Source organism: Montipora foliosa, chromosome 3 (assembly GCF_036669935.1).
Source record: "Montipora foliosa isolate CH-2021 chromosome 3, ASM3666993v2, whole genome shotgun sequence".
Taxonomy (NCBI): domain Eukaryota; kingdom Metazoa; phylum Cnidaria; class Anthozoa; order Scleractinia; family Acroporidae; genus Montipora; species Montipora foliosa.
In genome coordinates this window covers 37,320,893-37,330,892 of record NC_090871.1, presented here as the reverse complement: position 1 = coordinate 37,330,892, position 10,000 = coordinate 37,320,893, and the positions used below count along the sequence as shown (strand labels likewise).

At 40.6% G+C, this 10,000-nt stretch overlaps 4 protein-coding genes across 6 annotated transcripts in view; 2 read left to right on the top strand and 2 right to left on the bottom strand.

Moving 5' to 3' along the window:
• The window catches only part of LOC137995703 (uncharacterized), a 9,762-nt gene extending 9,397 nt beyond the window's left edge, over window positions 1-365 (top strand). Inside the window, exons 15-16 of the mRNA XM_068841222.1 lie at window positions 91-174; window positions 241-365. Coding sequence (XP_068697323.1) covers window positions 91-174; window positions 241-365 — 209 coding nt within the window. The remainder of the gene's footprint in view (window positions 1-90; window positions 175-240) is intronic.
• Window positions 366-1,889: 1,524 nt separating this feature from the next.
• Window positions 1,890-2,886, bottom strand: LOC137995701 (uncharacterized). The gene is made up of 2 exons (XM_068841221.1): window positions 2,688-2,886; window positions 1,890-2,059 (listed from the first exon to the last, which is right to left on the bottom strand). Exons 1-2 carry the CDS (start codon window positions 2,884-2,886, stop codon window positions 1,890-1,892), a joined length of 369 nt encoding a protein of 122 aa, XP_068697322.1.
• Window positions 2,887-3,185: 299 nt separating this feature from the next.
• Window positions 3,186-5,621, bottom strand: LOC137995700 (serine, glycine, tyrosine and glutamine-rich protein-like). The gene is made up of 2 exons (XM_068841220.1): window positions 4,873-5,621; window positions 3,186-3,446 (listed from the first exon to the last, which is right to left on the bottom strand). Exons 1-2 carry the CDS (start codon window positions 5,491-5,493, stop codon window positions 3,186-3,188), a joined length of 882 nt encoding a protein of 293 aa, XP_068697321.1. The 5' UTR covers window positions 5,494-5,621.
• A 3,367-nt stretch (window positions 5,622-8,988) lies between these two features.
• LOC137997392 (uncharacterized) overlaps window positions 8,989-10,000 on the top strand; it is a 17,427-nt gene continuing 16,415 nt past the window's right edge. The window contains exons 1-2 of one of the 3 annotated variants that reach the window (XM_068843354.1): window positions 9,003-9,539; window positions 9,715-9,867. In XM_068843354.1, the coding sequence (XP_068699455.1) occupies window positions 9,535-9,539; window positions 9,715-9,867 (158 nt within the window). In that variant the 5' untranslated portion in view covers window positions 9,003-9,534. Of the gene's footprint in view, window positions 9,868-10,000 lie in introns of all 3 variants that reach the window. The other 2 variants (XM_068843355.1, XM_068843353.1) reach the window with 2 other exon arrangements.

Genomic DNA, 10,000 nt, shown 5'->3' with positions numbered 1-10,000 from the left:
TGTGATATTACAATATTTCTTTATAAAAACACACTATTGAGGTCTGGAATGTGATATTTTTATACCCATCAATAACCTCTATACTTACAGATACAGAAACAGATACTTGTGATGCTGTTTACAAAATATCATGGCGAGGGCCGCTCTTCACATTACTGATGAGCATCAACAAAGGTACACACATTATCTCACAAGAAAATTATCAAATTAATCTGGCATATTGGTACTTAATTTTGTTAGTTAATGAAGTAAAGTACAAAGTATCCAAGAGCATTGCAACAACATTAGAAAATCAGACTGGAGAAATACATTGTGAAACCCAAAAGTATTTTAGTAATATTCAAGACTTAGCAATTTGCCATTGAAGATCAAAATCAGCACAATATTTGTTTGAAACAAGAGGCTATACGTTGGAGTGAATTATAGTCAATTTTCTTTAAAGTTCACTAGCATTTCTGATCAGTTGATCTTCCACGATATCCAGGTAGAAGTCTTAAGTCCCAAGTCCCATGACTCCCTCCCATATATATAGTTACCTGCGATAGTTCACAACGTTTGTTCATATTAAGACTGTTGTCATGGCATTGATCACAATCAAAACCATTAAACAGATGTCGTTGGTGTGCTGGTGGAAAATCAATGTTATTAGCCCAGTAAGATGTGCTAAACCCATCCCCCTCTGTCCAAATTTGGAGATCTGTCTAACAAAGTAATTATACACTTGCTATACGTGTGTTGTCCTGCAAACTGGAAATGGGACAGTTTACTTTCACTAGCCATGTCAACATACCTCATAAAACCTACACAAAGAAGTAGCAGTGTACATGCAATAAGTGAAAGGGACCCCTTGCTACGTACACAGCCGATAACCATCCAAATTGTTCCCTGCTTTCATGTTAAGGTAGAGCCAACACCATAAACCATTGAGAGCGCAAATGCAAATTTGTTGTTGATCATAACCCTTGTGTTGCAGTATGGATATGTATCACTTCTCTTAATCAGTAAATTAGGGTAATGCAGCTATTTAAGTATCCTGGAGGAGCAGAGTTAAGAGGACACTTTGTGACGTCAATTGTCTGTATTCCAAGACACGAATTATGAGCAACAATCGACTTGCATACACTCAACGTTGATTATGATCAACTGAAGTATATATCAGGCTATCATACTCCATTCAATTTTATTCAATTATGGTTCTGTTCACATCTGCGAAAATTCAAATACAATACGCAGGGTAACCTCGCAGTGTGAGACAAAATGGCGCCGTATCGCGTGGCTGCCACGATTATCATCACCATCATGTGCTTGAGGCGAGAAGAGAACCAAGGATAGCTTCCGAGAATAGAAGAAGACAAATCCAAACCTTCGCTCCATAAAGCGATTAGAAGTTTCGTCTGCTCATACCACCACGTGCTCGCCATTCTGTTCAATTACGCATTGTAATTACTTCAAAACCCCTTTGAGGTTGTTTGAAGTAATTATAATCCAGTTATAATCAGGGACTGCAATTAGTTGATGTGAACCCATTTCATATTTAATTCGATTATAATTCGATCATAATCGAGGCCCTCAGCACAAGGACAAAGGAATAATTGATGGGACAGCCATATATGAATTCAGCCCATAGTCTATGAAAATAGTAGAAACAATAGACCTTTTTCGCTTGTACATTTTGTTTTCCCAATACAGATCATGTGATAATACTCATGAGGTTTTGGTCCTTTGTTTTTGTTCATTAAAAAGAGTGCATGCAGACATATTCATGCTCGCATGCGCTCTTTTAATGAGCAAAACAAAGGACCAATCCTCCTGAGTATTATCAAATGATTTTGTATTGGGAAAACAAAATGTACAAGCGAAAAAGGTCTATTAATAACATACCACCAAAATTATTTCTGGAAATCAACGTGAACACCAATCCTGCCACCAGCTCCCGCTCCGCCATGATTACTACTTCCTCCTCCATTTACATTAATCTCACCATGCCCAGTAATATTAGTTGTCTCAACGAGAACACTGCCCCCACTACCTCCCCCAGAATGACCACTTCCGCTCTTTCCTTGGGATGAAATGAGGCCGTCAAAGATGAAGATGTTTGCCAACTTGCCACCTTAAGGCGCCTCCACCTGATGTCATGAGCAAAAAAAATAGTAATAAATGAAATTAACAGCGTGAAACGTATATATCACAATAGAGAGTTTTGAAAAGACGTTTAAAATTGCTACCCAACGAAAGTTTGTTGAACAACTTATCAGCTCCAAGAAAATTGGTCGACTGTTTAGCACCTTGAACTTAAAACCGTAAAAGCCTGAAATATGAACGAGGCGAATCACTTTTCCCCATTATTTTTCCCCTTTATTATATACTTAGTTCTTTATTTTTCCTCCAAGCTAGGTTAGCTTTTTAGTTTTTTTTCTAGGGAACAGTGTACCTTGCTTATTATTATTATTTATTATTATTATTATTATTATTATTATTTTATTATTTGCTATTTTTTTTTTCATGATTCTCTATTTACGTGCGGTGGGAAAATATATTATTGTGTTGTTGTTAGTTAGAAAAGCGTAGTGCAAATAAAGGATTAAACGGTTGTCTTTCATCCTTGCGGAAATTATGCAAACTGAATTCCTTGTTCACTATTTACTCAGTTGGAAAATCTTGTCATTGGGATCCGAAATCGAACTGACCTGCTCCGCTGCTTCCAGATGTCTGTCCACCTCCACTACCAAGAGACAATGGTTTATAGACAGATCCATAAGCGCCACCACCACTGTGCTTATCATGAGTAGTCCCCCCTTGACCTCCGAAGCCGCCACCAGACCCTTTGTTCCCCGAAACTGGCCGATCCTGCACCCGGACCAGTGCCAGGCTTGTGACCAGCACCATCTAGCATCACCACACCTTTAGTTTCAACCTCAGCAAATGTGGAATAGAATATTCCATGATTTACTTTTACTGTTCCTTTGTGCAAGACTTCGAACAAGGATGACGTCACGGAGACAAGAACGTCTTTTTTCACGAACAAGGTCTATTAGACCACCTTGTTTGATGATTATGTGGGCGTAAGAACAATTGCCTGGTTGAGTAATTTCAACAAAGGTGCGGTTTTCTTTTATTGCAGTTTGTGCAGACGATGCAATCTTCAGCGTAGCTCCATCTTCAAGGAATAAAAAGTGTACCCCCAGTCATCTGACCATAAAGTTCGGATCGGACACCATGAACGTGGAACTCGGCCGGAAGAACAATTTCTGCTCCCTCGTCAATCCAATAGCTGCAGGGTGCTTCCGTTCTGTTGGTTCGGATTCAATAACCTCTACGTAGATCGTCTGATTAATTCGCAGATGAAACTGCCCGGTTTTATCCCCAATAAACTTGTGAGCTATTACAGTAACAAGGGTTTCATTTGGATGGTATACGATGAGTCTTGAATAACCTGTGAGCTCAACCTGAATGATTAGAAAATCAATAAAACCTATTTAGAGCGGTTTTCAATTAAGTGTCGAAAGTAATTAGCGAATTGCTTTGGTTTTGCATTACTTTACTCAGTGATTGGTTCAAAGTTCTCGCGCCACTTTTCAACCAATCAGAAGTTAAACCAAAACCAAAACCAATCGTGGCTCGCGCGTGCACATTTTTCCTGCGCTTTGTGTCGGCTACGTGTAATTACTTCGAGTTTTGATTGGTTTACTGGATTGTCTCTGTCCTTTTAATTACTTTGGTTTTGGGTTTTACGACACTCGATTGAAACTCTCTAACCTTCTAAGACCAATTAATGTATGCATTCCGAACACCCGAACTATTGTGGGGCCATGGATAAGGGATGTAGGACATAGAGCGCATAAATTTATCTGCAAAATATATTACTGCGACCTACATGAAAATTATGAGATTTGCACGAACCGAATACAGTTCCTATGACCATAAAAGTTATAACGATGCGATGAGCCCAATGTCCTTCATTAAAACACTCGCTCTTCATCCTCTGGTTACTTCTATAGGAAATGTTCTCGATTGAATCCTCATATTGATTATTTTTATGAAATGAAAGTTTGGAAGAGTATATACCAGAAATTCTGAGACATCTCTCCCGAAATTTGGATTCAAGAAAATAATTAATCTTCCAAAAACAGACTGTTAGGCTGGTATTCTTACGCAAATAGATGAGATGAATAGAATATGAATCTCTTTCATTTTGCCCTACTTTCATTACCTTTAAGCCGGTTACAAGCGAGCAATTTTTACTTGACAAGTGTCATTGACAATGTTCATATGCTCATGTGTATGAACGACAAGTTTTCCTTGACGAGTTTTGCCTTTACAAGTTTTATTTGCTGGTGTGAACGAATTAAAAAGGTTTCTTTGACAAGTTTTCACTGTAGCCAGCAATACAATTACACAGCGGATGACAAAACAACAAACCACGGGGCACCATTTTTGTTTTTGATCATGGCTCACGACAGAAAAAGACCGCTGTGCGCCCGCAATTTCTCAATTTTCTTGACATGTTTTCCTTGTCGGACACGTTAAGACGAGCAAATTCTGTAATGTGTAAGTAGTTCTTCTTGACACCAACAAATAAAATTTTTGCCAAGTCAGAACTTGTCAGTGAAAACTTGCTCGTGTGTAACTGGCTTTATACTGTAACGTCTTCGATTACAATTTTTTTTCTTTTCTGTGACCGCAAATACCAAGCATGCAGGTGAATGTCTTCACACTACCTACCCTGAATAGTCGTTCTATTCGCAAGTAGTCTGTGTTTGAAAACAGTTTATTGTTGTTGTTGCTGAGAGATCAAACACTGATTCCTCTTCTGTTCAACATTTTTTTTTACGAGTACATTGCAAAACAAAAAATGACGAAACGGAAAATTACCTCATCAAACTCGTAATCGGTTGTGCCTTCTTCCATCAAGACGGTTGCCTCAGGGACATTTCTTCCCTCATTATCAACGTGCAAGTAGGTGTGGTCAACCTTGAGGAAAGTAGTGTTTGTTTCTTTGCTGTATTTTAGAATGCGGTATTCCAGAGGACGAAAATTCTCCTCTTTGTAGACAGTTCCTGCTGGTGCACTATAGCTGTCGCTGCTAGGGTTTACCCCACCGCGATCAGTAAACTTCCCACCGTATGTGTATCTCCAGCGACAGTGTATTCCCACTCTACCCCCGGATCCCGCGCCTCCATCATTGGTTGCATCTCCCCCAGTGACAGCAATCTCTCCATGTCCGGTCATATTCGTTGTTTTAATTAGAATACTCCCACCACTTCCTCCTCCAGAGTGACTTCCTGTTCCATTTCCTCCTCGGGCTGAAATAAGACCATTCAATTCCAATCGTTTTCCAACTTCCCAGAGGAGTTGGCCACCTCCGGTACCTCCTTTCCCGCTACCATTTCCGCCCCCACTTCCGAGGTGCGAGGGGCGATACACTGAACCATAAGCTTCCCCACCGGTGTGCGCGCCTCTTTCCTCCATGGCCCGCACCGCGACCGATGGCATAAGAGCTATGAAAGCTACTGCCTGCTCCAGGCCCCTGTTCGGCTGGATAACCTCTAGTATCCAAGTTGAAAATACCTTGACTGTCCAACCAAGCGAATGTAGATAGCACCTCACCGTGATTGATCCTCAGTTCTCTTGATACTTTATTTTCAAAATGTCACAATTTAATCTCAGGAATCCGGTGTTTTTTACGAACTCGATAAGCCCACCTCTCTTGACAATCAAAACAGCAAAGGAAATATTTCCAGGCTCCGACACAGCAATGTAGTAGTGCCATTTTCAATAAGGGCTGTCTGTGTGGTTGAATAGAAATCTGCCACAGCGCCGAATGAGACAAACAAGTCGCGTACTCCAACAATCATTCCTTCGTAAACTGACCGAGTGCCATGCATATTGAACTCGGAGGGTAAAATAATTTCAGCGCCAACATCGATCCTGTAGCTACAGGGCGCTTCTGTTTTGTTCGTCTCCGATTCTACATATTCCACAAATACTTTCTGATCTCGGCGGATGTGAAATTGCCCGCTCTTATCCCCAATAAACTTGTGAACTACTGCAGTTACATTGACATCTCCTGGATGGTAAATTAGAAGGCGGGAAAATCCGGTCAATTCCATTTCATCAAATTCATAGTAAGTGGTATTTTCTTCATTAGTACTGTTGCTCCGGGGTACATCAAAGCCGTCATTGTCGATGTGTACATAAGTATGATCCACAGCCAACAAGGTCGTATTTGTCTTCTTCGTATTTTAGATGTCGGTATTCGAGAGAGGTCTGAAATTTTCTCTTTTTGTAAATTGTGCCAGCGGGTCCACCGTACCTACCCACCTGGCCTCCATGGTCAGTAAATTTGCCTCCGTACGTGTAACGCCATCGACAGTGAATTCCAACTCGTTAAGATGGAAATCCCTAGTCGCTCAAAGGCAAATTGAAAGAGCAACATGGGTATTTCCGGTCCCTACAGGTCACTAGCACCTGGCTCGAAAATTGTCCATCGCGAGTTCTGGTATTGTTTGAGATAGCCTGTGAATAAGGTAACTGTTCCGCAAAAAAAAACCGCGCACAAAACACTACAAAAAAACAGCTTTAGCTATTTAGAGGCCGCAGTTTTTGTGGAACATTTTGCCATTAGAGCTAAGGAAAGCAGAGTCCCTCAATTCGACTTCAAACGACTGATTAAGAAGTTTATCTAGAGCACATTATTCTACAACACGGATATTCCATGGAAAGCAGCTTTTATTGTATGATATTGAGTAAGATTAGTTAATGGTAGTTTGACATAGTCCTATCTTTAAATTTTTAAAAATTTGTACATATTTTGTTTATATTGCCTAGATGATTGCACCAAGTGGTTAAATAAGAGATAAATAAAATAAATAATACTATGATCGAGAACTCAATTGCCGCTCAAATCTAAGAAAAACCGGAAACACCCCATAGGACAAAATAAGAAAAAACCCCAACCACCCACAATCACATCGTATAACAAAACCGAAACCCGCTCGTATTATTTTACACAAAAAAACAAAAACACCGAAACAAACCGATCTAAAAAATAGCGAAAACGCGCAAAACCGAGAAAATCCCAATGTCCCCCTCATTCATAGACAACGCTCGTCACACCGGAAACTCAAAGACAGCACTCCGGGTCAAACAAGGAAAAACAATTCCTCTGACGCTTTGGGGTAATCGATTCGTAACCCTTATCCTGGCAGAGTTGATAGGCGGGATTAGCAAAAAGCCTGGACTTATTACTGGGTGTTGCCCAATCAGAATATGAGTGGGAACCTGTCACTCCCCTGCTATGTATTGTCTTTGTGAGTAGTCTTGATAGGCTTCAAGGGCCAAATGTGAAAGTTTTATCCGGTGGACACAGAAGAATATTTAATTAACCTGCAAATATCAGGTTTGAAGTGGGAGATTACAAGAATGTGCAGTGTAAAAACCGTGTGGGGTGTAATACCGGTTGTTGTAGGGGCTCTTGGAAATGTTACTCAAACTTGTACAATGGATTGAAAAATTGCACCCTACTGGCAGAGCCTTTCTTTTGGGTACTCAATTAGGGCGTTATCGAGAAAAACTCTGCATGAATAGAGTAAGATCTTTATTAAGCATGCGCTGCTTGTTACCAGGATACAATATCGAAACCAGGCCTAAGTGCTTGGCTTCAAGCAGATCTTACCGCCATCGTGATTTTTCGTTGAATAGAGAGGGAGGAGTTCAATTACAACCATGGTTTTATAACTAAAAGGATGCTCGCACTAGAAAAAAAACTGGTTTGACGAGAGAAAACAAGGTTGACTAGTCCAGAAACTCGGCCTGCGACGGCTTCAAAGAGTTGACGCGATTCAGGCAGAGCCGCCTTTTCTCCTCCTCTGTACAGAAAAAGAAAAAAAAGAGGCTCTGCTTGCAGGGTGGAAAAATTGGGGATTAGGGAAATAAATTGACTGTTGCCGTGTTAAATATTCTCCTTCTTCAGTGAGTGTTCTGAATGAAAATCCCATCAACTAGTTATCAGAGGGTCGTATGTAAGACCTATTGTGAGAACTCTGCTTTCTTTTTCCTTGGTTTGCCTGTGACATGCTGAAAATACATCTTTAAAAAATCCCCTAGTTGTTGATATGAAAATATCTCGAGCCGAAACAACAAGGCCTTTAAGTTACAAGTCATCAAGTAAATATTTGGCCTCTATGGTCAGAAACCCAAGATTAGATGGGCTCGTGAAATGGCCTGGGAGCCAAAAGACTTGGATCAAGAGACGGCAACGTCACAGCATCCAGCGGTATCCTGCAACAGTGTACTTCATTGCACTTTAAATCTGAAGCGATGAACATGGCACATTCAGAGGAAACTTACGAGCAACAAACTGAAGCAGTTTTGAGATTTGGCCTTTCTCCACCAACATCGACTCACTTCCTGCCCAACTAATAGCTTTAACCTTTAACAAAAATTGTAATTGCTTCTAGCTTACCTGTATAGAAGAAGTGACTGCATATGTTGTACAACGATGATATCTTTTGTTTAGGACTGAATTTTAATATATCGAACGCGGAATTACCCCACCCACCATTACCCTATGTCCCTATGTTTGGCTCCTTTTGTAACAAGTACAACCAGGAAAACCAGTCCACGCTCACAGAGTCTAGTTTACAACAATTAACTCAGAATTCGCGGGAACTCCATTTTTTTTGTTTTGTTTCTATTAAAACAACACGTTGTACCAACACCGTCACTCTTTTGAATGCATAGCATATAAGTTCATATGGAAACCAGAAACTGTCCTCTATTAGCCTGCTTAGCGGGCGGGATTTTTTTTGCATGATTATTTAATGGTGACAATATTTCAGTGCGTGATTAAATAAATGAAACAAGTGGCAGTAAATCGATGGTTACTTCGTTGTTTTGGCCGCGAGCTAAGAAATGACTTGTCCACATTCCAGTCGCGGCCAACTCGCAGCCAAAACCAGCGTACTCGCGAGTGTTTAATGTAACCCTGCTATAAAATATCCCGCCAGCCACGCAGGCAAGTGCTCTATGGGCGGCCAACACCGCCCAAAAGACCAGATCTTGAAATGGCACAGAACAAACAGAATTGGTTTAGTGATGGTTTGCATAACGAAATAACTTGAAATGAAGTTGTCGAAATACAGAAAGTTAAGTGTTCAAAATTGAAAATTGAAATGGTTTAGATTGTTTTGTAATGTCTCACGACTGTGGTTCCCATGGGATTAAACTATTAAGAACCGGTCAAACGTTTATTTGGTATGAGTACGTATCGTTTTTCAATTAGACTAAATGACAAGACGACTCTCTCAGTTTCCCTCAAGATGACGAAAAAGCAACGATATTGACTTTAGTGACAGCGATTGTTCCTTTGGTCTCCAAAATGACGTGGAGCTAGAGCTTTTTCAGGAACTTACGTTCCTCTTGACAAAAGATCCAAAGCTTTAGCAGACACATGTCGACTGCACAACATATGAAAAACCGGATGCTGTATGCCCCTTGGGGATAAAAACCGGTCAAACTTTTAAGCAATAAACAATGGGGTAAGGATCATTTTTCAATTACAAAGAGTGAATGATACGTTGCTGATCTCTCTTCCTCCACGATGGCTACAAGAAACGTTAGCGAGTCTAGTGATAGCGATGTTGCTCCTCGTCCCTCTCCCAAACGACACGGATCTAGAGCTTTTTCAAGGACTTTTGTTCATCTTGAGAATAGATCAAAAGCTATGCCAACCAGACGCGAGTTCAGCCGCCTCGAAGCTGCAGGAAGAGTGAAGCAGATCGCCTTCACAAAAAACCACGCGGCTGCCGATATAGAAAGGTTGCTATTGTTTCACTTTCCATGCTTAGTAGATCTGGACCTTACTCGGTAAGTTTAGAATTTGTGTGATTTCTCTGCGGATTTTATAGTGGGTCGCAAGCCCTGAGGGCAACCCTCCTACATTAACGAATTTAAAAAATTCCGCCAGCAATGCGTTTGCAAATCACAACACAAAGTACAT

Bases quoted from the DNA above. Each gene is read 5' to 3' on its own strand.
- LOC137995701 (XM_068841221.1), bottom strand. From the start codon at position 2,886: ATGGTGCTGGTCACAAGCCTGGCACTGGTCCGGGTGCAGGATCGGCCA. The intron at 2,060-2,687 runs GTCAGTTCGATT...TTTCATCCCAAG, and splicing joins ATCTGGAAGCAGCGGAGCAG to GAAAGAGCGGAAGTGGTCAT.
- LOC137995700 (XM_068841220.1), bottom strand. From the start codon at position 5,493: ATGCCATCGGTCGCGGTGCGGGCCATGGAGGAAAGAGGCGCGCACACC. The intron at 3,447-4,872 runs GTAATTTTCCGT...CTAATCATTCAG, and splicing joins CCGATTACGAGTTTGATGAG to GTTGAGCTCACAGGTTATTC.